General features: G+C 46.5%; 1 protein-coding gene across 2 annotated transcripts in view; it reads left to right on the plus strand.

The window, feature by feature from the left end:
* farsa (phenylalanyl-tRNA synthetase subunit alpha) overlaps positions 1–27,781 on the plus strand; it is a 61,214-nt gene that overhangs the window by 22,136 nt on the left and 11,297 nt on the right. For both annotated transcript variants that reach the window (XM_078429512.1, XM_078429511.1), the window contains exons 7-12: positions 983–1,098; positions 5,121–5,205; positions 7,743–7,842; positions 10,209–10,377; positions 11,811–11,888; positions 24,397–24,511. In XM_078429512.1, coding sequence (XP_078285638.1) covers positions 983–1,098; positions 5,121–5,205; positions 7,743–7,842; positions 10,209–10,377; positions 11,811–11,888; positions 24,397–24,511 — 663 coding nt within the window. The remainder of the gene's footprint in view (positions 1–982; positions 1,099–5,120; positions 5,206–7,742; positions 7,843–10,208; positions 10,378–11,810; positions 11,889–24,396; positions 24,512–27,781) is intronic.

A 27,781-nucleotide genomic window follows, 5' to 3' on the forward strand; every position in this document is an offset into this window, starting at 1 on the left:
TGCCCTCTCACCATACCCCCTGACTCTGCTATCATTAAGAGCTCTATCTAACTCTCTCTTGAATGCATCCAGAGAATTGGCCTCCACTGCCTTCTGAGGCAGAGACTTCCACCGATTTACAACTCTCTGAGTTGAAAAGTTTTTCCTCATCTCTGTTCTAAATGGCTTACCCCTTATTCTTAAACTGTGGCCCCTGGTTCTGGACTCCCCCAACATTGGGAACATGTTCCCTACCTCTAGTGTGTCAATCCCTTAATAATCTTATGTTTCAATAAGATGGTCTAATCCTGCACCTATTTTCTATGTTTAGTTCGGAGCTTGTAATGCTTAATAGCCTGATGTTTGTAGGGAAGATGCTACTCCTGAACCTGGACGTTATAGTTTTCAGGCACCTTATTTCTGAAGGCAGGAGTGAAATAAGTGTGGCCAGGGTGGTGTTGACCTCGGATGCTGGCTGCTTTTTTGAGACAGCGGGTCTCGTAGATCGGCTGGTGGGGACATCAGTCCCCATGATGGACTGGACAATGTTCAATACACATTGCAATCTCCTTTGTAACTGGCCGTTTGAGTTGCCGAACCAGGCCATGATGTAACCAGGCAATAAGCTCCCCACTGCGCTGGAGAGTAATTGTTGACATACCAAATCTCAGGAAGTAGAGGCATTGATGAGCTTTCTTTATGATTGCATCAACGTGCTGGGTCCAGGATAGATCTTCAGAGATATGTACGTCTAGGAATTCAAAGTTTTTGACACCCTCCACCACCGTCCCATCGATGAAGACAGATTTGTGTGTCCTTGTCCTTCCTGTTCCAGATATTCGTCACATTATGTTAGTGCACCCCTTTAGTTTATTAGAAAATACAAATTTTATGGTGACAGTCTGCGCATGTTTATTAAAATATCACGCCTGATGATGTATTACTGCTAAAGAAAAGTTATTGTCGCCATGGAGAGACTTACAATTTTTTTTCCAATCTCTAGTTTCACAGAGATGCCCACCAATAACTTCATTGAGAGTTCGTTTTGGAATTTTGACTCACTCTTCCAACCTCAGCAGCACCCTGCCCGAGATCAACATGACACTTTCTTCCTGAGCGGTAGGAATCAATGATTCACTGATACTTTATTGTAGCGTCTCTCAATCTTTTTACCCTTGCGGAACCCTTGAAATAATTTTCATGTCTCAGGGAACCCCTACATAAAGATCATTATAGTGTAAGAAAATAACTGCAGATGCTGGTACAAATCGAAGGTATTTATTTCACAAAATGCTGGAGTAACTCAGCAGGTCAGGCAGCATCTCAGGAGAGAAGGAATGGGTGACTTTTTGGGTTGAGACCCTTCTTCAGACTGAAGTAACTCAGCAGGTCAGGCAGCATCTCAGGAGAGAAGGAATGGGTGACTTTTTGGGTTGAGACCCTTCTTCAGACTGATGTAACTCAGCAGGTCAGGCAGCATCTCAGGAGAGAAGGAATGGGTGACTTTTTGGGTCGAGACCTTTCTTCAGACTGAAGTAACTCAGCAGGTCAGGCAGCATCTCAGGAGAGATGGAATGGGTGACTTTTCAGGTCGAGACCCTACTTCAGTCTGAAGAAGGGTCTTGACCCGAAACGTCCCCCTTTCCTTCTCTCCTGAGATGCTGCCTGATCTGCTGAGTTACTCCAGCATTTTATGAAATAAAAATCATTATATATCTTTATTAATCTCTTTCTCTTTCATAAACTTAGTTCATAAGGCAAACATAATATATTTTTCTGATAACTGGTTTAAGCAAAAAATAACTTGCGTTTTTCTCAAGTTTATTGACAATGCAAACAAAAAAACTAAAAACAATGCTTGTTCAAGAGACCTCGTAATTCAAACAAAAAAATCAACCATATCTGTAAACACAAAAAATAAACATAAATAACCTACATCAATTATAACGCATATAAACAGATAACTACTACTACAATAACTTAATCGTTTATTGACAATGTTGAATCCGTCACGTACAGCTCCTGTCTACTGACCACTAAAGGCCGTTTCACACTGGAGCCGTATAAACGTCGCTAAATATATTCCCTCTGATTATTATACTTTTTAATGATATAACAGGTTGAAGACTATTACCCAAGGAATTTCCAAGAATATGCCATACGTGTATAATAAAATTACGAATATGAAATGAAACACAAAAATTACTGAAAAATCCATTTACATGTGATTAGCCTAGTTATCACTTTCTCTCAGAACCCCTAGCGTTTTGGGGAACCCCGGTTGAGAAACGCTGCTTTATTGTCATGTGACCGAGGTACAGTGAAATGCTTTGTTTTGCGTACAACCCGTTAAGATCATACAGCAGACCTCACCTGTGCAGTACACAAGAGTCGCCACGTTTCTACGCCGATAAAGTTACAGTTCATTGAACAATCTTCTGCTCGCAGTGGCGAACCAGGACTGCCGCCGGACATGGTCGCCGGGCCCCCCTACCCCCTTCTCGAGGTCCACCCTTCGTTCTCAGCGGGCCCCCCCACCCCTCAGGTCCTTCCCTTATCCTTGGTGCCCACCGCTGGATCACACTACGTTTTCTGTCGGATCCCACCTTTGATCTGGGCATCCACTCCCCGGTCGGGTCCCCCCCTGGAAATAAGCGCCATCCCGCCGAATCCCCACATCGATCTTAATGCCGCCCCACTACGTTGTTGGCGGCCCCCTGCCAGGTCCCCCACCTTCCTTTTCAGCCCCACCTGCCGGGTCCACCTTCCTTCTTTCTCTGAATCCTTGGGCAGCACGGTAGAGTTGCTGCTTTACAGCGAATGCAACGCTGGAGACCCGGGTTCGTCCTGACTATGGGTGCTGTCTGTACGGAGTTTTTACCTTCTTCCCGTGACCGCATTTTCTCCGAGATCTTCAGTTTCCTCCCACACTCCAAAGACGTGCAGGTATGTAGGTTAATTGGCTTGGTAAATGTAAAAATTGTCCCTAGTGGGTATAGGATGGTGTTAGTGTGCGGGGATCGCTGGTCGGCGCGGACCCGGTGGGCCGAAGGGCCTGTTTCCGCGCTGTATAAACTAAACTAAAACTAAATTAAACTTTCTCTGGTTCAGTGAAGAGGGGAGATTGAATGCTACGGCAATTTAAAGCATCGTCTTATGGGAGCTATGATATCGCAATGCGGAGAGCTGATTTATTAGTGGATGTTGCTCACCAGAAAGTCTGTGTGTGGAGTGACCACTGAATCAGGCTTGATAGAGACGCCCAGCCCAATCAAACATCTTGATGACACTCGGTAGTGTTTGACGTGGTCCGTGAATTACAGAGGCTTCACTCTTGCCCACAGGGTGGGTGAGCCCTGCCAGCCTGGCCCAGCTGCACAGTCCATGAGTAACAAATAGGCCCAGGAGCAGTCCCTCAGGCCCCAGCCTCATAACTCCATGAGGTCCATTGACAGATCATGCTGTCAGATCAACAATTAAAAGCAGGTGAAATAAAATTAAACAAATATTAAAACATATATAAAAATTTAGCTGATGTAAGTGAATTTAAGTTATTAATATCAATTAGAATTTAGAACATTAAACAAAGCAAGAAAGATCTTGACCCAAAATGTTGCCTATCCATGTCCTCCAGAGATGCTGCCTGATCCAGTGAGTTAGTGTAGTGTAGAGAGGCAGTGTCGAAACATGCTCTTAGATCCACCAAGTCTGGCCGACCAGCGATCCCCATACACTGGCACCGTCTTGCACACCAGGGACAATTTACAATCTTTACCGAAGCTAATAACCCTACAAACCTGTCCATCTTTGGAATACGGGAGGAAACTGGAACACCCAGGGAAAACTCATGGGGAGAACGTACAAACTCCGTAGAGGCAGCACCCGTAGTCAGGATGGAACCCGGGTCTCTGGCGCTGTGAGGCCGCAATTCTACCGCAGAGCCACCGTGCCGACTCCTTTGTGATATCATGTGGAAACAGGCCCTTCGGCCCAACTTGCGTACACCCACCAGCATATCCCAGCTGCCCATGTTTGGTCGATATCCCTCAAAACCTGTCCTATCCATGTACCGGTCTAACTGCTTCTTAAATACTGGGATAGTCCCAGTGTCAAACCTCCTCTGGCAGCTTGTTTCATACACCCACCACTCTTTTTGTGAAAAAGGGTGTTTTTTTGTGTTCCATAAAGCACTGGCACTTGGCCTTCACTCAGCTTGCAGGTCAGCTACCCCATTCAAATGAAGTGGATTGCAGCAGTTTGCCGATAACCGAAAGATTAGCCTTAAAGTGCTTATGGCCTCTCAGCTCAGCACAACAGATTTCCACCCCTGGCCTCGGTATTAAATTGAACAATGGAGGTCAGATGCGCTGGCCAAACACTACAGGTGGGACTAGTGTAGATGAGGCATCTTGTCGGCATGGGCAATTTTCCATGCTGTGTGCCTGTTTGCACTAGGATAGAGGTGAATTGGACAGTACCCTAGGACCATTGAGAAGCCTGATCGCAGAGGGGAAGAAGCTGTTACCGAGTCTGATAGTATACAGTTTCAAACTTGTCTGTAATCCTAGATTTTTGCATTTTGTGTACCAACATTCCTTCGACTGCAAAGTAGATTTGGTTCATTTGTGGAATCTTGTGATGAGAAAATGGCTTTATGCTTCTTTAGGAGTGACTGCATGCCAAGATCAATCCGTGTTGAATAAGTTGTGAACTGTCAGACCTGCAATAATACGCTAAGCATTGATCTTTTTTAAACCAATCTTCAAATACAATAAATTGACTCAAGTGCGCCAACCTGCTGTGATTTAGTGGAATGACAATGACAGGTGCTCCCTGGCTTACGATGTTTCCACTTGCGATAGTTCGACTTTGTGATGGTGCAAACGGCAGCGACCTGTAGCGAGCTGTCGCTCGCTTCCGGCCACGTGACCGCGTGTGTTAAATGCATTTCGACTTACAATACTTTCAGTTTATGATTGGTTTCTTGGAACGGAAGCTGAGGACTACCTGTACTCCATCCAGACAGGAGTCATTACATTGTTTCTCCCATGATTTTTTAGTGAGCTCAATAATGCCAAATTTTCTTTTTGAAGGATTGCCCGTGAATGATCTGTTTTTCTTTTCCTCTTCCCTCCTCCCAGACCCGGCCGTTGCTACCGGATTTCCAATGGATTATCTTCAAAGAGTAAAAAAGGTGCACTCAGTGGGAGGATATGGATCGCAAGGGTGAGTCTGTTCTAATTACTTGTGATACTAAGAACTGCATGTTTTCTGTGTCTTCATTGGTGCATGTCTTGGACTTCTCAAATTGTTGAGCAGGTTATATTATTCATGTGCAGTTAACATGACGGTAAGGCGTCACTTAAGATATGGAGCAATAATATGAGGGTCTTTGACATTATCGACGAACAACAGGGAGCTGAGAATATGTGATCCTTATCTTTTTTCTGTTTGTGGTTTGTTGCGTTGGCGCGGCGTTTCCTCTATTGCAACATTGAAACGTACCGATGAAGGGATCATTCCACTAATGGGAGAGTTTAGGATCAAAGGCCACAGCCTCGGAATAAAAGGACGTACTTTCAGAAAGGAGATGAGGAGGAATTTCTTTAGTCAGACGTTGGCGAATCAGTGGAATTCTTTGCTACAGACGGCTGTGGAGGCTGTCATTGGGTATTTTTAAGGCACAGTTGACAGATTCTTGATTAGTACAGGTGTCAGGGGGTATGGGGAGAAGGCAGGAGAATAGGGTTGAGAGGGAGGAAGATAGATCAGCCTTTATTGCATGGCGGAGTAGACTTGATGGGCTGAATGGCCTAATTCTGCTCCGATTACATATGCTTATGAACATTGATTAAGTTCAAGAGCACTTCATTGCCTGTGAGGTGATGCGGGAGATTCTGAGCAAAATTGTTGTTCCATGAGCAGGTTGGTTTATGTTTGAGGGAACTAAGCAACGAGAGACAGTTTTCCCTCAGATAGATATGGAGCATTGTGCGCTCATAAGTTCTAGGAGCAGAATTAGACCATCAAGTCTACACCTTTCAATCATGGCTGATCTATCTTTCCCTCTCAACCCTATTCTCCTACCTTCTCCCCAGAACCCCTGACACCATTACTAATCAAGAATCTGTCAATCTCCTCCTTAAAAATATCAATTGACGGCCTCCACAACCATCTGTGGCAATGATTTCCTCAGATTCACTACTTTCTGACTGAAGAAGTTCTTCCTCGTCTCCTTTCTAAAGGTACGTCCTTTTTGTCTGAGGCTATGGCCTTTGGTCCTTGACTCGGGAGACTCTTGACTCTTGGGAATGGAAACATCCTCGCCACATTCGCTCTATCCAGGCCTTTCACTATTCGGTAAATTTCCTCATCCTTCTGAACTCCAGTGAATCTGAACTCCAGTGAATACGGACCCCGTGCTGTCAAACACTCATCATATGTTAACATAGAAAATAGGTGCAGGAGGAGGCCATTTGGCCCTTCCAGCCAGCACAGCCATTCATTGCGATCATGGCTGATCATCCACAATCTGTAACCCGTGCCTGCCTTCTCCCCATATCCCTTGATTCCACTAGCCCCCAAGAGCTCTATCTCTATGTTAACCCAATCATTCCTTGGATCATTCTCGTAAACATTCCTCTAGACCCTCTCTAATGACAGCTGCATTTCCGGTGTTTGTCCCAGATTTAAAACAAATTTGAGTATCTCATAGTTTGGGCGGGAAAGAACATGGCAGCTTTTATTTAAGATTTTGCTGGAGCGTATTCCCTAGAATGTGCACAAGTTATAGGATCTCAGCAGTTGGATGTCTAGCACTTTTTTTAGTTTAGCTTAGAGATACAGCGTGGAAACAGGCCCTTCGGCCCACTGGGTCCGCGCCGACCAGCGATCCCCGTACATTAACACAATACAATACAATACAATACAATATATCTTTATTGTCATTGTACAACGAGATTGGGAATGCGCCTCTCATACAATGCAATAAATTAATTAGCTAGTCAGTATTAATTTAAACAACCCAATGAAACAAATTAGAACAGTTTTAAAACAGAATAAAGTGCAAGTAGGTCGGTGCCGGTTCACTGTGCGGGACCGGTTCATGGCAGCTATGGCCCTGGGGATGAAGCTGTTCCTGAGTCTGGAGGTGAGGGCGTAGAAGGCCTTGTATCGTCTGCCCGATGGTAGAAGTTCGAACAGACTGTTGCAGGAGTGTGAAGAGTCTTTGTGGATGCTGGTGGCTTTTCTGAGGCATCATGTGTTGTAGATGACCTCCAAGGCTGGTAGCTGTGTTCCGATGGTCCTCTGAGCTCTATGGACAACACCATCCTATACCCACTAGGGACAATTTTTACATTCACCAAGCCAATTAACATACAAATCTGTGCGTCTTTGGAGTGTGGGAGGAAACCGACGATCTCGGAGAAAACCCACGCGGGTCATGGGGAGAACGTACAAACTCCGTACAGGCAGCACCCGTAGTCGGGATGGAACCCTGGTCTCCGGCGCTGCATTCGCTGTAAGGCAGCAACTCTACCGCTGCGCCACCGTGACCACCCTAAATGCAGCTTAAAGAAGCCTCTCATTTAGATTATATATTTGGATCATCTGAGAAGTTATTGACGAGAGAAGTTGGGAAATGTATTGTGAATGACTGGATTCTTTACAAAAGTTCAGAATTGGAGAAATTGCCCCATGCAACATTGCACTCTTTATATCCACGTGCTTTGGTAACGTTTAGTGTTTGTGTGTGCATTCAGGTACAAATACGATTGGAAGATTGAAGAAGCGCAAAAGAATCTTCTGCGAACACACACAACGGCAGTCAGCGCACGGATGCTGTACAAACTGGCCCAACAGGTGAGATGATTCTTGTCCATTGACAACTCCAAACCCACCAGCAAGTGGCTGCTCTTCACAGACAAGTCCTCTTGTGCGTGCAAATTGCAGCAGTAATCTGGATGAAAATCTGTATTTTCCTGCCCTTCTACTGAGGCTGTTACAGTATTAGTGTTCCTCACTGTAAATTCAGCACAATTCCAAGGCGGCACAGTGGCGAAGCGGTAGAGCTGCTGCCTGACAACGCCAGAGACCTGGGTTCGATCTTGTCTACGGGTGCTGCCTGTACAGAATTTGTACGTTCTCCCTGTGACCTTGTGGGATTTCTCAGGGTGCTGCAAAGAGGTACTTTGTAGGTTACTTGGCTTCTGTAAAAATTGTAAATTGTCCCTAGCGTGCCGGATAGTGCTAGTGTACGGGGCGATCTCTGGTCGGCAGGGACTCAGTGAGAGATATAGACGGTGATGTAGAACAAATGAATGAAAGATATACAGAAAAGTAACAATGATACAGGAAACAGCTCATTGGTAGCTGTTTGTTAGGTGAGATCGGATACAGACAATGATACTATGATACTGTTCTCTACCTCCTTCCTGTAGTCCGTCTTGCCATTGTTCATTTTCTGGCTCACCACAGTGGTGTCATGTGCAAACCTGTGGATAGTGTTACAGCTGACACAGTCATAAGCGTACAGTGAGCGTAGGAGGGGACTGAACGCATTAGTGCGGGGCACTGGCATTTAGAATTATTGGATGTGTTCTCACCTATCCTCACTGATAGTCCTTTATGGGCCAGAAAGTTGCAGAGGTGGGCGCTTAATCCAGCGACCAAGGGCTTGGAGATGAGTTTGGGTGGGATTATGGTGTTGAAGGTGGAATTACGGTCAATAAATAGACGTCCGTGTTGTTTTAGCGTTCCGGAGTTGAGTTTGGGGCCATGGAGATGGTGTGTACTGCGCACCTGTTGTGACACTAAACAAACTGTGGTGAATCAAGGCTGAATGGGAGGCTGGAGTTAATGTGCGTCGGGCACCAGTCTCTCAAAACACTTTGTGATGGTGGTTGTCTGAGCCACTAGATGGCAGTTATTAAAGCATGCTACCTAACATTTCTTTGGCATCAGGATGATAGTAGTCTTCTTGAAGCAGCACCTCATAATGGAGTAATGAGATATCTTTGAATGCCTCTGCCAGCTGATCCGCAAAGGTGCCATCTTAGCACGTTTCCAGATAAAAGAGGACTTTTAGATTAAGGGAGGTTAAGACAGGTCTGATTAAAATGGAGTGACACAGTAGCATAGCGGTAGAGTTGCTGCTTCACAGCGCCAGAGACCCAGGTTCGATCCTGACTCCGGGTGCTGACTGTACGGAGTTTGTGCATTCTCCCTGTGACTGTGTGGGTTTACCCTGGGTGCTCCGGTTTCCTCCCACACTCCAAGGACATGTAGGTTATTTGACTTCGGTAAAATTGTAAAAAGTCCTTAGTGTGTGTGTGGGATGGTGCTAGTGTACGAGGTGATCGCTGGTCGGCGTGGACTCGGTGGGCCTGTTTCTGCGCTGCATCTCCAAAGTCTAACGTCTAAAAGTAAAGGTTGAGAAGGTTGGCTTATACTCCAGAATGGAAAAATGAGAGGTGATCTAATTAAAATGTGAGCTTCTGAGGGGGATTGACAGGTGGACACTGCGAGCATGTTGTCTCTATGCCAGTGAGGTCAGTGTACAGACCCGTTACAGCCTCTCGCTAAAGGAACGTTTGTAATATTACCAAATCAGTAAGAAATTTAAGTAACTTCCACCTTGGTGAAACACTAAAACTTTGGATACTCTTTGGATAGCCTGCAGGAAGTTCTGGTTAAACGGGCCTTTCTGGAGGCCATCTGTGGTTTTAGGTAGGATGGGACAAGAGGAACTCACAAACCGCACATCTGATTACAAGGTACAATTTTACATTTAAGCGTTAAACTATTTAGGCTTCAGCGGTACAGCATGGAAATAGATTCTTCGGCCCACTGAGTCAGCGCCGACCTTAGCACTGTCCTACACACGAGGGACAGTTTGCAATTTTACCAAAGCCAATTGACTTACAAACCTGTCCATCGTTTGGAGTGTAAGAGGAAACTGGAGCACTCAGAGAAAACCCACGTGTTCACAGGGAGGACATGCAAATTCCACACAGCAGCACCCTGAGTCAGGATCGATCCTGGGTCTCTGGCGCTGTGAGGCACCAATGCTACCATTGCTCCAATGTGCTGCCCCAAGCAGTTCTCCAGCATACCCAATTCAAGAGAATTGTCTGTGCATAATTTGACTTTAAACTGTAAGGTTAAACACATTTCGTCTCCAACTAACCGATGCAATGATGCTAACGGTCTTTCTCCTTATCACACAGGAAGCCTTCACACCAGTGAAGTATTTCTCCATTGATCGTGTCTTCCGCAATGAAACGCTGGATGCCACTCACTTAGCTGAGTTCCACCAGATCGAGGGGGTGGTGGCAGATTACGATCTTACTCTGGGTGACCTAATGGGAGTTCTCCAGCAGTTCTTTACCAAATTAGGTAAGACTGTATCTGTATGGTTTCTCTCTCTTCTCTTCTGTACTGACACGAGTCAAGAAAATAATCACTGCAGCTCATATTTGAGAATTGTGGAATCATTACCACACTGTGGCGCAGCGGTAGAGTTGCTGCTTTACAGCGCCCCTGATTACGGGTGCTGTCTGTGTGGATCTCATATGACCTGCGTGGGTTTTCTCCGGGTGCTCCATTTTCCTCCCACATTCCAAAGACATGCAGGTTTGTAGGTGAATTGGATTTTCCCTGGTGTGTCGAGTAAAACTAGTATATGGGGCTCGGTGGGCCAAAGGGCCTGTTTCCACACTGTATCTCAAAACTAAACTCTGCCTGCCTCACTGCACAGCTCCGAATTGAGTGTCTTTGTGAGTCGAGTGTCCGAAGTGTAAACAACATGGATTTGTTGACGTTTATTCTTTTACGAATGTCCGTGTTAGGGAGGACTGGGAGGTGCTGCAGTGACTGGTGAGCAATTATAGGACCGGTAGAAATAAGGCTTTTGTGAATATTTCAGCAGACCATGTTAATTCATCTCTTAAACCATTTAGCATAGTAACCATCAGACCCATCACCCTCATTGTGTGTGAGTGAGTAACAGCCTTTTTGAGCTGACCAATGGTATATTTCCCCCTCCTTGTGGTGTGGTCTATTGTGGGAAGGTTGGAGTGCATTTGTGCAATTCTCAAACTACCTTGAGAAAGTGTTTTGTGCGATAGTTTGATGCAGCTCTGAATGTGTCCAACTGAACGGATAACCTCAGATTAGATACAAAATGCTGGAGAAACTCAGCCGGTCAGGCAGTATCACTGGAGAGAAGGAATAGGTGACCTTTCGGGTCGAGACCCATCTTCAGACTGAGAGTCAGGTCAGAGGGAAACTAGGTGTGAAAAGGTTCAGAACAAATCAGCCGGGACAGATGACCAAGGAAAGGTTTAGTTTAGAGATACAGCATGGAAACAGGCCCTTTGGCCCACCGGGTCCGCGCTGACCAGTGATCCCCGCACACTAACACCATCCCATGAGGGACAATTTTTACATTTACCAAGCCAATTAACCTACAAATCTGCGCGTCTTTGGAGTGTGGGAGGAAACCGAAGATCTCAGAGAAAACCCACGGGGAGAACATACAAACTCCGTACAGATAGCACCCGTAGTCGGGATCGCACCCGGGTCTCCGGCGCTGCATTCGCTGTAAGGCAGCAACTCTACCGCTGCGCCATCGTGACGGGTGGACCCCACAATGGCCCATTGTTGGCTCTAGAAGAGGTGAAAATGAAGAGATATGAACAGTGAAACTAGCAGATGCTGCTCAACCCGCTGAGTTCCTCCAGTAGTTTGCTGTTTGCTCTAGAATTCCAATTATTCCATTAAGATTTGAAATGTAAGATTTTCTTACTGTGTCTTTTTCCACTTGACAGGTATAACCAAACTTCGTTATAAACCAGCCTTCAACCCCTACACTGAGCCAAGTATGGAGATCTTCAGCTACCATGAAGGTACAGTTGAAATGAGAAATGGATGACAGGACTGTTAAAGTCATGATATAGTTGTCATGTTAGACAGAAAAAGCTGGAGTAACTCAGCAGCATGAAGGAATGGATGACGTTTTGGGTTGACCCGAAACGTCACCCATTCCTTCTCTTCAGAGATGCTGCCTGTCCCGCTGAGTTACTCCAGCTTTTTGTGTCTAACTTCGGTTTAAACCAGCATCTGCAGTTCCATAGAAACATAGAAAATAGGTGCAGGAGGAGGCCATTTGGCCCTTTGAGCCAGCACTGCCATTCATTGTAATTATGGCTGACCATCCTAAATCAGTACCCCATGCCTGCCTTCTCCCCATATCCCTTGATTCCACTAGCCCCTGGAGAGCTCTATCCAACTCTCTTTTAAATTCATCCAGTAAATTGGCCTCCACTGTGGCAGAGAATTCCACAAATTCAAAACCCTCTGGGTGCGAAGGTTTTTTCTCATCTCAGTTTTAAATGGGCTCCCCTTTATTCTTAGACTGTGGCCCCTGGTTCTGGACTCCCCCAACATTGGGAACATGTTTCCTGCATCCAGCTTGTCCAGTCCTTTTATAATTTTATACGTTTCTATAAACAAAAGTTTCTATAAGCAAAACTAAGTTTCTTCTTACACATGGTGTTGTCAAGAGCAAGGTTCATCTGTGGATGATGAACCTTCCTATAATCTGGTGTACGTTTGAACAACCTTATTGTTAATATCTAAAGACAGCTTTAAAGAGCGCAGAGAAGATTTGAGGATGTTGCCTGGACTGAAGGACCTGAGCTGTATGGAAAGGTTGGGCAGGCGAGGACTTTATTCCTTGGAGCACGGGATGCTGAGTAGCAATCTCATAGAGATGTACAAAATCATGAAGCAAATAGATAGGGTGAATGCGCAGAGTCTTTTACCCAAGGTAGGGGTAATCAAAAACCAGAGGACATAGGTTTATGGAGAGAGGATCAAGATTTTTCAGTTTAGTTTAGAGATACAGCGCGGAAACAGGCCCTTTGGCCCACCGAGTCCGCGCCGACCAGCGATCCCCGCACATTAACACTATCCTACACACACTAGGGACAATTTACATCTACAAGCCAATTAACCTACAAACCTGCACGTCTTTGTAGTGTGGGGGGAAACCGAAGATCTTGGAAAAAACCCACGCAGGTCACGGGGAGAACGTACAAACTCCGTACAGACAACACTCGTAGTCGGGATGGAACCCAGGTCTATGGTGCTGCAATAGCTGTAAGGCAGCAACTCTACCGCTGCACCACCGTGACCGCCCAAGAGGAACCTTTTCAGAGGGTGGTGGGTATATGGAATGATCGTCCAGAGGAGGTAGTTGAGGCAGGTACTATATATCAGCATTTAAGAGACACTTGGACAGGTACATGGATAGGAAATGTTTAGAGGGATATAGAACATGGGCAAATGGGACGAACTTGGATGGGGTATCTTTGTCGCCATTGACAAGTTGAGCTGAAGGGCCTGTTTATGTGCTGTATGACTATGACATCCATTTTGTTTTTTATTTCAAAAATTATATTTTACTTGCATATGTTGAATTAATGTAGCTCTATTTGGCTCCCTCCTTGAGGAGCTAATTAGTGAGATCTCAACAGTCCTCCTATCCCCTCACTTAAGCTCGTGTTGTCGGCTGATCGTCAATGTTTGAAATGATTTGTCTCCTTGTGACACAGTTTTCTCACCTTCCACCAGGAGCCCTTGTTGTAAACTGAGTTGTTGCAGCAGCTCCAGAATCAGGAGCAAGAGTGCTTTAGTTTAGTTTAGTTTAGAGATACAGCTCGGAAACAGGCCCTTCGGCCCACCGGGTCCGCGCCGACCAGCGATTCCCCCACATTAACACTATCCTACACCCACTAGGGACAATTTTTACATTTACCAAGCCAATTAACCCACAAACCTGTACGTCTTTGGCGTGCGGGAGGAAACCGAAGATCTCGGAGAAAACCCATGCAGGTCACGGGGAGAACGTACAAACTCCGTACAGACAGCGCCTGTAGAACCCGGGTCTCCGGCGCTGCATTCGCTGTAAGGTGGCAACTCTACCACCGCACCACCAATGAGGGGGCGATAGAATGCGTTATGTTTGGTGCAGTAATAGCCCATCACACAAGTGTAACATTTACACAGCAGTTGCAACCAGTCGATTTATTTTTGACGCACAGTTCAAACGTCACCTGTTCGTTTTCTCCAGTGATGCTGCCTGACCTGATGAGTTACTCCAGCATTTTGTGTCCACTTTCAGAGTAAACCAGCATCTGTAGTTCCTTCCTACACATACTTTCCTCCTGTATTTAGTGGAGATCATCTTGTGCTCTAAAATGCTGCCAGAGGAGGTAGGTAGACACAAAAGTTAGGAAAAGGGGACGTGGAACGAGATCTGGGTGTCCTAGTGCATCAAAAACTGAAAGGAAGCATGCAGGTACAGCAGGCAGTGAAGAAAGCCAATGGAATGTTGGCCTTCATAACAAGAGGAGTTGAGTATAGGAGCAAAGAGGTCCTTCTACAGTTGTACAGGGCCCTAGTGAGACCGCACCTGGAGTACTGTGTGCAGTTTTAGTCTCCAAATTTGAGGAAGGATATTCTTGCTATTGAGGGCGTGTAGTGTAGGTTTACTAGGTTAATTCCCAGAATGGCGGGACGGTCATATGTTGAAAGACTGGAGCGACTAGGCTTGTATACACTGGAATTTAGAAGGATGAGAGGAGATCTTATCGAAACGCATAAGATTATTAAGGGGTTGGACACGTTAGAGGCAGGAAACATGTTCCCAATGTTGGGGGAGTCCAGAACAAGGGGCCACAGTTTAAGAATAAGGGGTAGGCCATTTAGAACTGAGATGAGGAAAAACTTTTTCAGTCAGAGAGTTGTGAATCTGGAATTCTCTGCCTCAGAAGGCAGTGGAGGCCAAATCTCTGAATGCATTCAAGAGAGAGCTAGATAGAGCTGTTAAGGATAGCGGAGTCAGGAGGTATGGGGAGAAGGCAGGAACGGGGTACTGATTGAGAATGATCAGCCATGATCACATTGAATGGCGGTGCTGGCTCGAAGGGCCGAATGGCCTTTCTCCTGCACCTATTGTCTATAAAATGCTGGAGTAACTCGGCTTCAGACTGAAGAAGGGTCTCAACACGAAACGTCACCCATGCATCAGTCTGAAAAAGGGACTCAATCCGAAAAGTCACCCATTCCTTCTCTCCCGCGATGCTGCCTGACCCGCTGACTTACTCCAGCATTTTGTGTCTACCTTCGATTTAAACCAGCATCTGCAGTTGTTTTCCTGCCAGCGGAGGTAATTGAGGCGGGTACTATAATATCATATAAATGACATTTTGACAGCATCTCTGGAGAAAAGGAATAGGTGATGTTTTGGGTCGAGCCTTTTTCAGACAGAGTCCTGGGAGAGGAAAACTAGAGGTATGAAAAGGTCATCAGGAACACGCATATTTAAGTCTTAGAGGGATATGGGCCAAATTCCGTTATAGTACTGATGGAGCATTTTGGGGATGGCATGGGCATGTTGGGCCAAAGGGCCTGTTTCCGTGCTGTGTGACTCTGACTCTGACTATGCAGTGTTGCCTCAGTACCAGAGTGTTCGCCGAGTTTGATGCTGAAGTGTGGAGTGGAGCTGGAATGGACAGTCAAGGGATGAGGGTTATTTTCTAAGATAAATGCTATAGTAAATAAAATCTTAATTCTGTTTTTAATGACATTTAGAAAATTATTTTAATCCAGATTTCCCTTTAAAAAAAACAAAAAACATTCCCCTGATTGCCCCACATTTCAAAAAAAATGTTGGGACTATGTGTGCAAGTACACAGTCAAACTTGCCCACTGGTTACTAGGTTACGGCGCTACGGTAGAGTTGCTGCATTACAGCGCCAGAGACACGGGTTCCATCCTGGTCAGAGTTACAGCGCTGACAGTTTCCTCACTGCTTGACTGGGAGGAGCCAGGCACTAGTCTAAGGAAGAGCAGGGGGTCCCCCTTCCAGTACATGACCGATAGAGAGCCCTCAATCAACAATGCCACACCAGGATCACCATTGCCATGCTCCTTGTGGGATCTTGCTGTGCGTGAATAGTCTGCCTCATTCTCCACCCTCTGCCGACACCATCCCCTGGGACTGAGGTTGACTTTCTATCAGCCTCAAATGCACTCAGTTGCTGCTTCACAGTGCCAGCGACCCGGGTTCCATCCTGACCTCGGGTGCTGTCTGTACGGAGTTTGCACGCTGTCCCTGTGACCCTGTGGGTTTTCTCCGGGCGCCCCACTTCCTCCCACACTCCAAAGACGTACAGGTTTGTAGGTTACTGAGCGGGGTATAATTGCAAATTGTTCCTAGTGTTTAGAGTAGTGTTAATGTGCGGGGATCGCTGGTCGGCGCGGACTCGGTGGGCCGAAGGGCCTGTTTCCGCGCTGTGTCTTTAAACAAAAAGATTATTAAGACACAAGCATTTTTTGTTTTGTAATCTTTTTATAAATTGGATGCCTGTGGGGGGGTCCCTCTGGTGGAACTGTTGAGCATGAAGCAGACCTGTTTGTAATACATTAATTGGGGACGGTAATCCAATAAGTAACCTTTGCATAGCTACCTTTGGTCGAATTCAGCCATAAATCCTGTGCTAAAAGCTGATTGTAATTTTAAAAAGCTGTTGCTACATGTGAGGAAATATATCAAACTGTACTATGGAAATTAAAAACACTCCAAGCAAACTAGTTCAATTATACCTCGCAGGACAAGGTTGTTCAGGTCCCTTGAGCACAGAATCTCCAGTGCCAATTCATCACGGTAGCAATGCAGGTCAATCTTTGGCTCAACCATCCATCTCAATCTCGTTTCTTTTTGTGGACCTCCTGCGGTTCCCTAGTACCATTCAACACAGTGCTGCTCGGAAATGAAAGGTGTTGCAAGCTACCACTATAGTTACCATGGTAGACACACAAAATGCTGGAGTAACTCAGCGGGAAGGGCAGCATCTCGGGAGAGAAAGAATGGGTGACATTTCGGGTCGAGACCCTTCTTCAGACTGATGGTCTGAACTATAGTTACCATGTTCAGTTTAGAGACAGACCCACTGAGTCCTCACACTTATATTATCCTACACACACTAGGGACAATTTAGAATTGTACCAAGTCAATTAACCTACAAACCTGTACGTCTTGTGATTGTGAGAGGAATCTAGAGATCCCGGAGAAAGCCCACGCGGGTCAGGGGGAGAACGTACAAACTCCGTACGGACAGCACCCGTAGTCGGGATCAAACCCGGGTCTCTGGCGCTGTGAGGCAGCAACTCCACCTCTGCGCAACCCCAACAATCAATAACCCTTGGGATGGTTGTAACTCATGCAAATGAAAACAGTAAACTAAGTGGACGGGTGAGGCAGTTTAAAATGTCCACTGCTGCCAGTCTTAATATCTAAGGGAAGAAACTAGCTGATGATAAAAGCAAAAACACTGGCGATAAAACAAAACATACTATAAATATGCAGCAGGCTAGGCGCGATCTGTGGGGACAGAAACCATTAACCTCATAGGGCAAGTTAACTGCAGTGTTTAATAGTGAGTGTGGAGAATATTCCAGATATACAGTGAACAACGTATGGGGAATCATTTCTTCATCTGATGATTTTAGGTAATGACCACGAGCAGCAAGAGAGGTCTTGCCTCCTTATCCTAGACTTGTCTTGCCCATTCCCCCCCCCCCCTCCATCTTATTAACATTCTGATCAGGAACTTAACTGGACCAGCCATGTAAATACTCTGGCCCAATGACAGGTCTGAGACTAGGCATCCCATGCTGAGCAATTCAGCTGTGACCCTCCCAAAGCCTTTGTGCAGTGTGCATGGCGCGGGTCAGGGCTGTGGTGAAATGCTCTCCACTTGCCTGGATGATTGCTGTTCCAAAGCACCCAAGACAAAGAAATCAACTTCATTGGCATTTCATCCAAACCTTAAGGCATTTTGGGCAGCTCGGTGGTGCAGCAGTAGAGTTGTGCCTTGGACCTGGGTTCGATCCTGACTATGGGTGTTATCTGCACGGAGTTTGTACGTTCTCCCCATGACCTGTGTGGGTTTTCTCCGGGTGCTCCGGTTTCCTCCCACAGTCCCAAGGCGTAGAGATTTGTAGGTTAATTGGCTTTGGTGAAATTGTTAATGGTTCCTAATGTGTAGGATAGTGCTAGTGTACGGGGTAATTGCTGGTCGGCGTGGACTCGGTGGGCCGAAGGGCCTGTTTCTGCGCCGTATCTCCAAACTAAAACTAACCATTCACTCTTTGACATCTGTGCACCATGTCTGTGTGTACTGTATGTCATCTACAAACCTCCGGGCACTTACTTGCCAGGGCTCCTCTGACTGGGTCTCCTGAACACCTGATATCTGTTGTGTAGGAAGGAACTGCAGATGCTGGTTTAGACACAAAGACACAAAGTGCTGGAGTAACTCAGTGAGCCAGGCAGCATCTGTGGAGAGAAGGAATAGGTAACACTTCGGGTCAGAACCCTTTTTCAGACTGTCATCCAGACTGCCGTGTGAAGAAGAGTTCCGACCCCAAACCTCACCTATTCCTTTTCTCCACAGATGCTGCCAGTATTTTGTGTCTATCTTGATGGAATCATAGAGTGATGGAATCATAGTGTGGAAACAGGGCCTTCGGCTACACTAGTCCCACATCAGAATCAGAATCAGAATAACCTTTATTGTCATCCAAAAAAAACCAAGTGTTTTAGACGTAATTCCGTTACCCACAGTCCAACAATAAGAGCAATAAAAATAAGCAATAACACACCCAATCGCAAACCGACACAAAACAAAAAAAAGAAACATCCATCACAGTGAGTCTTCTCCAGTCACCTCCTCTCTATGATGGAAGACCAGAATGTCTTTTCTCTTCCCCTGCCGTCTTCTCCCAAGGTCAGACTGTTGAAGGCTATGGACCTGCCTGCGCTTGGTCCATATCCCTCCAAACCTATCCTATCCATGTACCTGCCTATCTGTTTCTTAAACGATGGGATAGTTCCTGCCCCAACTACCCCCTCTGGCAGCTTGTTCCATACACCCACCACCCTCTGTGTGAAAAAGTTACCCCTCAGATTCCTATTAAATCTTTTCCTCTTCACCTGAGGTCCTCTGGTCCTCGATTCACCTACTCTGGGCAAGAGGCTCCGTGCATCTACCGATCTATTCCTCTCATGATTTTATACACTAATATCTGTATTACCAAGCTTAGGTCAGCCGCTATTTGACTTTAGACTTTAGAGATACAGTGCGGAAGCAAGCCCTTTGGCACACCGAGTTTGTGCTGTTTTTGCAATCACTCGTATGCGAGCACTATCCTACACACTAGGGACAATTTGTAATTTACAGAAGCCAATTAGCCTACAAACCTGTACGTTTTTAGAGTGTGGGCGGAAACCGGAGAATCTGTCGAAAATCCAAGTACAATCTCCATACAGGCAACCCCCCCGAGTCAGGATCGAACCCGGTTGTCTGGCGCTGTGAGGCAGCAACTCTACCGCTGCACCACTGTGCAAATATACCGCCTACAAATATCCTGGCAATATTCCGGACTTGGAATTGCATTACCTTTCCTCCTTCATTAAGTATCCTGGACCTTCCCTCGTCTACAGTAATGCACAGATTACTGTTCATGTGGTGTAAGAAAATAACTGCAGATGTTGGTACAAATCGAAGGTATTTATTCACAAAATGCTGGAGTAACCTGCTGAGTTCAGCTGGGGATTAGCTGAAGTCCCCAAGTTCAGCTGGGGATTAGCTATCAAGAGTCAACAGTGTTTAATTATCACTTCAATTGATATTTTGAGAAACCCCCTGCTTTCATTTTCTTTCTGTTATTGTTGAAAGTATTAAGCAATGGACGCCAAAATAAGATGATGAAATCAAGGTCGCTTATCCTCATTATACAGCTGATCCTGTACGAGCTTTACCTTGATGAGCACCTGGAGATCAGATCTCTGTGCAAAACTGTAGAAGGGGTTGAAGAAAGAAATCATGGCTTCATAGAAACATAGAAAATAGGTGCAGGAGGAGGCCATTAGGCCCTTCGAGCCAGCAACACAATTCATAGCTGATCGTCCACAATCAGTAACCCGTGCCTGCCTTCTCCCCATATCCCTTGATTCTGCTAGCCCCTAGAGCTCTATCTAACTCTCTATTAAATTCATCCAGTGAATTGGCCTCCACTGCCTTCTGAGCCAGAGAATGGCACAAATTCACAACTCTCTGGGTGAAAAAGTTCCTTCTCACCTCAGTTTTAAATGGCCTCCCCTATATTCTTAGACTGTGGCCCATGGTTCTGGACTCCCCCAACATTGGGACCATTTTTTCTGCATCTAGCTTGTCCAGTCCTTATATAAGAAACTTCAGACTGGGAAATGCAACAGAAGTGGATGAGCTGAAAAAGCAGGCGATCATGTGTCTATATTTCGTGCGTTAGGTCGTTTGCTTGGAGGGTGCAGTTGTGTTATGTTTAGTTTAGAGATGCAGCATGGAAACAGGGCCCTTGGCCCACCGCGCCTGTGCCCACCAGCGATCCACCCGTACACTAATTCTACAAACACTGCGCATCTTTGGAGGGTGGGAGGAAACCTGAGCACCCAGAGAAAACCCATGTGGTCACAGGGGGAACGTGCAAACTTCACATAGACATCTCCTATAGTCAGGATCGAACCCGGGTCTCTGGCGTTGTAAGGCAGAAACTCTGTGCCATATGTTATTATAAAGAAACCCGGTTACATAGACAGAACAGTACAGCACAGGAACAGGCCCTTCAGCCCACAATGTCTGTGCCGAACATGATGCCAAGACCATCCGCCTGCACATAATCCATATCCTGCGTATCCATGTGCATATCCAAAGGTCTCTTAAAAACCACCTTCGTATCTGCCACCATCACCGGCAGGCATTCAATACCCTCTGTAAAACAAAACAAAGCTTGCCCCACATATCTCCATTAAACTTTGCTCCTCTCACCTTAGAGTCTCTAATATTTGATATTCCACCCTGGGGAAAGGCTTCTGACTGTCCACCCTCTCTACTGATTGATTGTGTTCCCCAAAGCAGTGCATAGCTGAAAGGATGAAAGAGCATGAAGTCTGTCAGATATGAAACCTGACCTGTAACTACCTGGAGTCAGTCACTAGAAAGGCTGATGGACATTGACTTGGCGTGAGTGCCAGTTCTGTTTGTAGTGAGGCGTGGATGTTGCTTTTTCTGAGACCTGTCCTGTCAGATATGTCTTCCTGCTGATCATCCAATATGAAGATAGACACAAATTGCCGGAGTAACTCAGCGGGACAGGCAGCATCTCTGGAGAGAAGAAATGGGTGACTTTTCGGGTCGATTATATATAAAAATATAAAGTTTCTTGCCACCCTTGATGCCATTCCCGCACAAACCAGCGATAAGCTGCATAGAGTCGTACCATGTGGAAACAGGCCCTTTGGCCCAACTTGCCCATATCGACCAACATGCCCCATCTAGACTAGCCCCACCTGCCTGTGTATGACCCATATCTATATACTAAAACTCTCGTTTGTTATCTTGTTTGTGACTGAACTTCAGCCAAAACGATATACGATAGCCCGACAATTTTAGGCCCACCTTACTCACCATTGTCACTTTAGTGATAATGCAAGTCGTTTTATTGAAATCGGTGTTATATTTTTAAAGTTATTCACATTTTAAAGTTTAAAAGGAGGGGAGGGGGAGGGGTGGGGGGGTTGAGGAGACTGGGGAAGGGGGGTTGAGGAGACAGGGGAAGTGGGGAGTGGGGGGTTGAGAAGGACGGTGGTGCACCAATGTAGGAGAGACTTGGTCTAGTATCTCCTAAACTTAACCAATCCATGTACCTGTCTAAATTTTCTTAAACGTTATGAGTGTATCTGCCTCAACGACTTCCTCCAGCAGCCCAGTCGATACACCCACCACCCTTTGTGTAAAAAATAAGTTACCCCTCAAGTTACTATTGAATCTTTCCTATCACTTTAAACCTGTGTCATCTGGTTCTCGATTCCCCCACTCTGGGCAAGAGACTGCGTTTACCCGATCTGCTCCTCTCATGCTTTTGTACCCCTCTGTCAGATCACCCCTCATCATCCTGTGCTTCAACCTGCTCAACCTCTCCCTGTAGCTCAGGCCTTTGAGTCCTGGCAACAACCTCGTAAATCTTCTCTGCACCTTTTCCAGCTTGACAACATCCTTCCTGTAACATGGCGTCAAAACTGAACACAATGCTCTAAATGCGGCCTCACCAACATCTTATATAACTGCAACATGGTTTCCCAACATCTATACTCACTGGTCTGATGAAGTCCAATGTGCATCTATTTCTAAAGATAGACACAAAAAGCTGGAGTAACTCAGCGGGACAGGCAGCATCTGTGGAGAGAAGGAATGGGTGACGTTTCGGGTCGAGACCCTTCTTCAGACTGGTTATATCATATCATATCATATATATACAGCCGGAAACAGGCCTTTTCGGCCCTCCAAGTCCGTGCCGCCCAGTGATCCCCGTACATTAACACTATCCTACACCCACTAGGGACAATTTTTTACATCTACCCAGCCAATTAACCTACATACCTGTACGTCTTTGGAGTGTGGGAGGAAACCGAAGATCTCGGAGAAAACCCACGCAGGTCACGGGGAGAACGTACAAACTCCTTACAGTGCAGCACCCGTAGTCAGGATCGAACCTGAGTCTCCGGCGCTGCATTAGGGATAAGGGAAGCGAGAGATATAGACGATGATGTAGAGAGATAAAGAACAACGAATGAAAGATATGCAAAAAAGTAATGATAAAGAAAACAGGCCATTGTTAGCTGCTTGGTGTAAACGAGAAGCTGGTGCGACTTGGGTGGGGGAGGGATAGAGAGAGAGAGAATGCTGGGATTACTTGCAGTTAATGAAATCAAGATTCATACCACTGGGCTGTAAGCTGCCCAAGCGAAATATGAGGTGCTGTTCCTCTGATTTGCGTTTAGCCTCACTCTGACAATGGAGGAGGCCCAGGACAGAAAGGTCAGTGTGGGAATCGGTGCATCTATTTCAACCTGGGATCTAGTTTTATGCAAAATGGTTGCAATAACTGTAACTAGAGGCTAACAGTTATTTTGGAATGAGAAATGAAGGGTATTATAAAACAAATGGCTTTCCCCTTTTAATCTGCATGCCCTCAGCTTGACTGCTGCCAACCAGCACAAATTGTTTGAAGGTTTTAGTCAGATTCAGCATGCAGACAGATTTGGATGTAATCCCACAGCCAGCTGATGAATATGATGTTGTAGGCAGACTTCATTCCTCCTTTATCCTCATTAATGTGGAGGACAATATTTGCAGCTGGTTAAATGCAAGGGGAGGCTTCTTTTTATTCACTGCTAGCTATACGTGTTGCTGGCTAGCCCAGTATTTATTGTCCATCTCTACATCAGGAACAGAACCATTGCAGGCTTGGGGTATCAATGGGAGATAGCAGTCATTGTAACATTGTCATTGTAACATTGGGAGATAGCAGTGTCCTCCCGGGAGTTTTAATAGACCATTCAACTGTGCTAAATAAGATTCCTTCATAAATAGTCCACATGTGCAGCATGCTGGCGCAGTGGTAGAGTTGCTGCCTTACAGCGCCAGAGACCCTGGTTCCATCCTGACCATGGGTTCAGTCGGTATGGAGTTTGCCCAATCTCCCTGAGACTGTGTGGGATTTCTCCAGGTGGTTTCCTCCCACACCAAAGATGTACAGGTTTGTAGGTTGATTGGCTTATGTAAAAATCGCCCCTGGAGTGTAGGATAGAACTAGTGTATGTGAATGACTGGTCCGCGCGGTGGGCCGAAGGGCCTGTTTCCGTGCTAGGTCCCTAGACTAAGACTTGATGTGCAGGAAGGAACTGCAGATGCTGGTTTAAATGGAAGATAGAAACAAAAAGCTGGAGTAACTCAGCGGGTCAGGCAGCACGTTTGGAAAAAAGGAACAGGTGACCATTTGGGATGAGTCCCTTCTTCAGACCTGTAAGACTACAGAGCATCGATCTGATCCACCACTCTAGGATCATGCGCTTTAAAAAAAATAGAGGTATAGCGCGTAAACAGGCTCCTTCGGCCCACTGGGTCCGCACCGACCAGCAATCCCCGCACATTAACACTATCCTACACCCACTAGGGACAATTTTTACTTTTACTAAGCCAATTAACCTACAAACTTGCACGTCTTTGGAGTGTGGGAGGAAACGGAAGATCTCGGAGAAAACCCACGCAGGTCACGGGGAGAACATACAAACTCCGTACAGACAGCGCCCGTAGTCGGGATGGAACCCGGGTCTCTGGCGCTGCATTCACTGTAAGGCAGCAACTCTACCGCTACGTCACTGTGCCCGCTTTGCCTGTAACATGGTACTTCTGCTCTGTGGGTTATCCTGCTGATTTATAAGGAGATGTGTTCTGCTTCCTACAGGGTTGAAGAAGTGGGTAGAAGTTGGAAACTCTGGCGTCTTCCGCCCAGAAATGCTGTTGCCGATGGGCCTGCCGGAAGGTGTGTGTGTGATAGCGTGGGGTCTCTCCCTCGAACGGTAAGTGGCAAACCTGTACTGGAGGTCAATTGGAGTTTATTGTCATGTGCACAAGAATGGTCAGGTGCAGCTACAAGGAAAATCTTGCAGCAGCTTCACAGGCACAATTCAGAAATACAGCATGGAAGAAAGCCCTTCGGCCCTCTGAGTCCACGCCGATCATCGATCACCTGTTAACACCAGTTCTGTTATCTCACTTTCTCATCCATTCCCTGCACACCAGGGACTATTTACAGAGGGCCAATTAACCTACAAACATGCACGTCTTTGGAGTGTGGGAGGAAACTGGTGCTCCCGGACGAAACCCATGTGGTCACAGGGAGAACATGCAAACTCCACACAGACAGCACCCGAGGTCGGGATCGAACTTGGGTTTCTGGCACAAAGGCAGCAGCTCTACCCGCTGCGTTGCCGTGCCACCCTCTACACATAAACTCAGACAAAACACAACATCGTAAATGACCCACATTATAAAACAAGTAGCTTTCAGTTTGGATTTGTTGCCACCTGCATTTCCCTGGAGGCATTTTATAAACTCCTATCATGCCTTTCTTAGACAATAAACAATAGACAATAGGTGCAGGAGTAGGCCATTCGGCCCTTCGAGCCAGCACCGCCATTCAATGCGATCATGGCTGATCATTCTCAATCAGTACCCCGTTCCTGCCTTCTCCCCGTACCCCCTGACTCCGCTATCCTTAAGAGCTCTCTCTTGAATGCATTCAGAGAATTGGCCTCCACTGCCTTCTGAGGCAGAGAATTCCACAGATTCTTGACTGAGACATTCTGGAGAATGGCGGAGAATGGTTTAGAATGGTGCTGGCTGCTAAAATGCAGAAATTAGTGGTCAGGAAGAACCAGGGTGGAGCAGAAGGCGTAGAAACAAGTTACAACTTGATGGGAAATAGCAGTTTTATTTCAGTAATCAAGAAGCCTGCGTGAAAGCAGACTTAAATTAGCACTCGAGGTGAAGCCAGGGAACCACTGGAGCAGGAGTGGGCTGCTAAGGATCTGAAGTGGCTGATGGTTTTTCCCGAGCGCTTTCACACCTCCAATTACTCTTGGTAGAAAATGCAATGAAGACTGTCCTCAGAATCAGGTTATTATTCTGCATTTATGTCTCTTGGAAATGCCAAGTAATCAACTCGGTTGTTATGCATCTATAGATAGACGGGGCGGTCACGGTGGTGCAGCGGTAGAGTTGCTGCCTCACTGCGAATGTAGCGCCGGAGACCCGGGTCCCATCCCGACTACAGGTGCTGTCTGTACAGAGTTTGTACATTCTCCCCGTGACCTGCGTGGGTTTCCTCCGAGATCTTCGGTTTGCTCCCACACTCCAAAGACGTGCAGGTTTGTAGGTTAATTGGCTTGGTAAATGTAAAAATTGTCCCTAGTGGGTGTAGGATAGTGTTAATGTGCGGGGATCGCTGGTCGGCGCGGACCCGGTGGGCCGTAGGGCCTGTTTCCGCGCTGTATCTCTAAAACTAAAAACTAAAACTAAATAGACACAAAATGCTGGAGTAACTCAGCGGGACAGGTAGCATCTCTGGAGAGAAAGAATGGGTGAAGGGACTCGACCCAAAACGTCACCCATTCCTTCACTCCAGAGATGCTGCCTGTCCCGCTGAGTTACTACAGCATTTTGTGTCTATCTTTGGTTTAATCCAGCATCTGCAGTTCATTCATCCACTGTTGTGTGTCCATAGTTACATATACCAGAGATGGTAAGTTTATTTCCTGAGAGGTGTCAGTGACTTTTAGTCTTTAGAAGGTATTTATTCACAAAATGCTAGAGTAACTGCCTGACCTGCAGTTACTGCCTGACCTGCTGAGTTACTCCAGCATTTTGTGAATAAATACCTTCGATTTGTACCAGCATCTGCAGTTATTTTCTTACTTTAGACTTTAGAGATACAGTATGGAAGGACACAGGCCCTTCGGCCCACCGAGTCCACACCGGCCAGCAATCACCACATGCACTAACACTATCCTGCACATTCAGGACAGTTTACAATTTTACCGAAGCCAGTTAACCTACAAATCTGTATGTCTTTGGAGTGTGGGTGGAAACCAGAGCACCTGGAGAAAACTCATGGGATGAACATAAAAATTCCATGCAGACAGCACCCATAGTCAGGATTGAACCCAGGTCTTTAATACTGTAAGGCAGCAACTCTACCGCTGCACCACCATGCTGCCCTCTCATTGTCCTATACCCTTTAATTGTGAAAAGCCTTTGAGCAGTAGCAGCAGCAGCAGCAAGCAGCACCTAGCTGTGTTGCTTGGGAAGTAGTGTGTGGGGATTGTGTGGGGATAGTAAGGAGTAAGACCTGTGTGATCTCCCGGACTAGTTTCGATCGCCTAGCTTGGGGTCGGAGAGGAATTTCCCGGATTTTTTCCCAAATTGGCCTGGGTTTTTTATCCGGTTTTTCGCCTCTCCCAGGAGATCACTCAGTTCTTTTGGGTGGGCGGTTGGAGCGGTTGGAGTAGCGGCCGGGCGGTAGGTTTAGTAACCGAGCGCGGGGCTTTGTTTGGAGAGTATGACTGCCAGGGCAGTTTTTTGTTCTGGGTGTCAGATGTGGGGAATCTGGGAGTCTGATAGTCTTCCAGACATCCACATCTGCGCCAGGTGTGACGAGATGGGGCTCCTAAGGGACCGTATTAGGAACCTGGAGCGGCAGATTGATGACCTCCGTCTGATCAGGGAGAGTGAGGAGGTTATAGATAGGAGTTACAGGGAGGTGGTCACTCCTAGACCACGGGAGGTAGACAAGTGGGTCACTGTTAGGGGGGGCAAGGAACAGAGGCAGGGACTAGGGAGTACCCCGGTGGCTGTACCCCTTGGAAATAAGTACTCCTGTTTAAGTACTGTTGGGGGGGACAGCCTACCTGGGGGCAACGACGGTGCCCGGGCCTCTGGCAAGGAGTCCGGCCCTGTTGCTCAGAAGGGTAGGGAAAGGAAGAGGAGAGCAGTAGTAATAGGGGACTCTATAGTGAGGGGGTCAGATAGGCGTTTCTGTGGACGCAGTCGGGAGACCCGGATGGTGGTTTGCCTCCCTGGTGCCGGTGTCCGGGATGTGTCTGAGCGTGTCCAGGATATCCTGAAAGGGGAGGGAGAGGAGCCAGAGGTCGTGGTACATATAGGTACCAACAATATAGGTAGGATAAGGGAAGAGGTCCTGAAAGGAGAATTCAGGGGGCTAGGAAGAGAGTTAAAAAAAAGGACTTCCAAAGTAATAATCTCAGGCTTACTGCCTGTGCCACGCGATA

The sequence above is a fragment of the Rhinoraja longicauda genome, chromosome 37 (genome assembly GCF_053455715.1).
Source record: "Rhinoraja longicauda isolate Sanriku21f chromosome 37, sRhiLon1.1, whole genome shotgun sequence".
In the NCBI taxonomy this organism is placed as follows: Eukaryota; Metazoa; Chordata; class Chondrichthyes; order Rajiformes; family Arhynchobatidae; genus Rhinoraja; species Rhinoraja longicauda.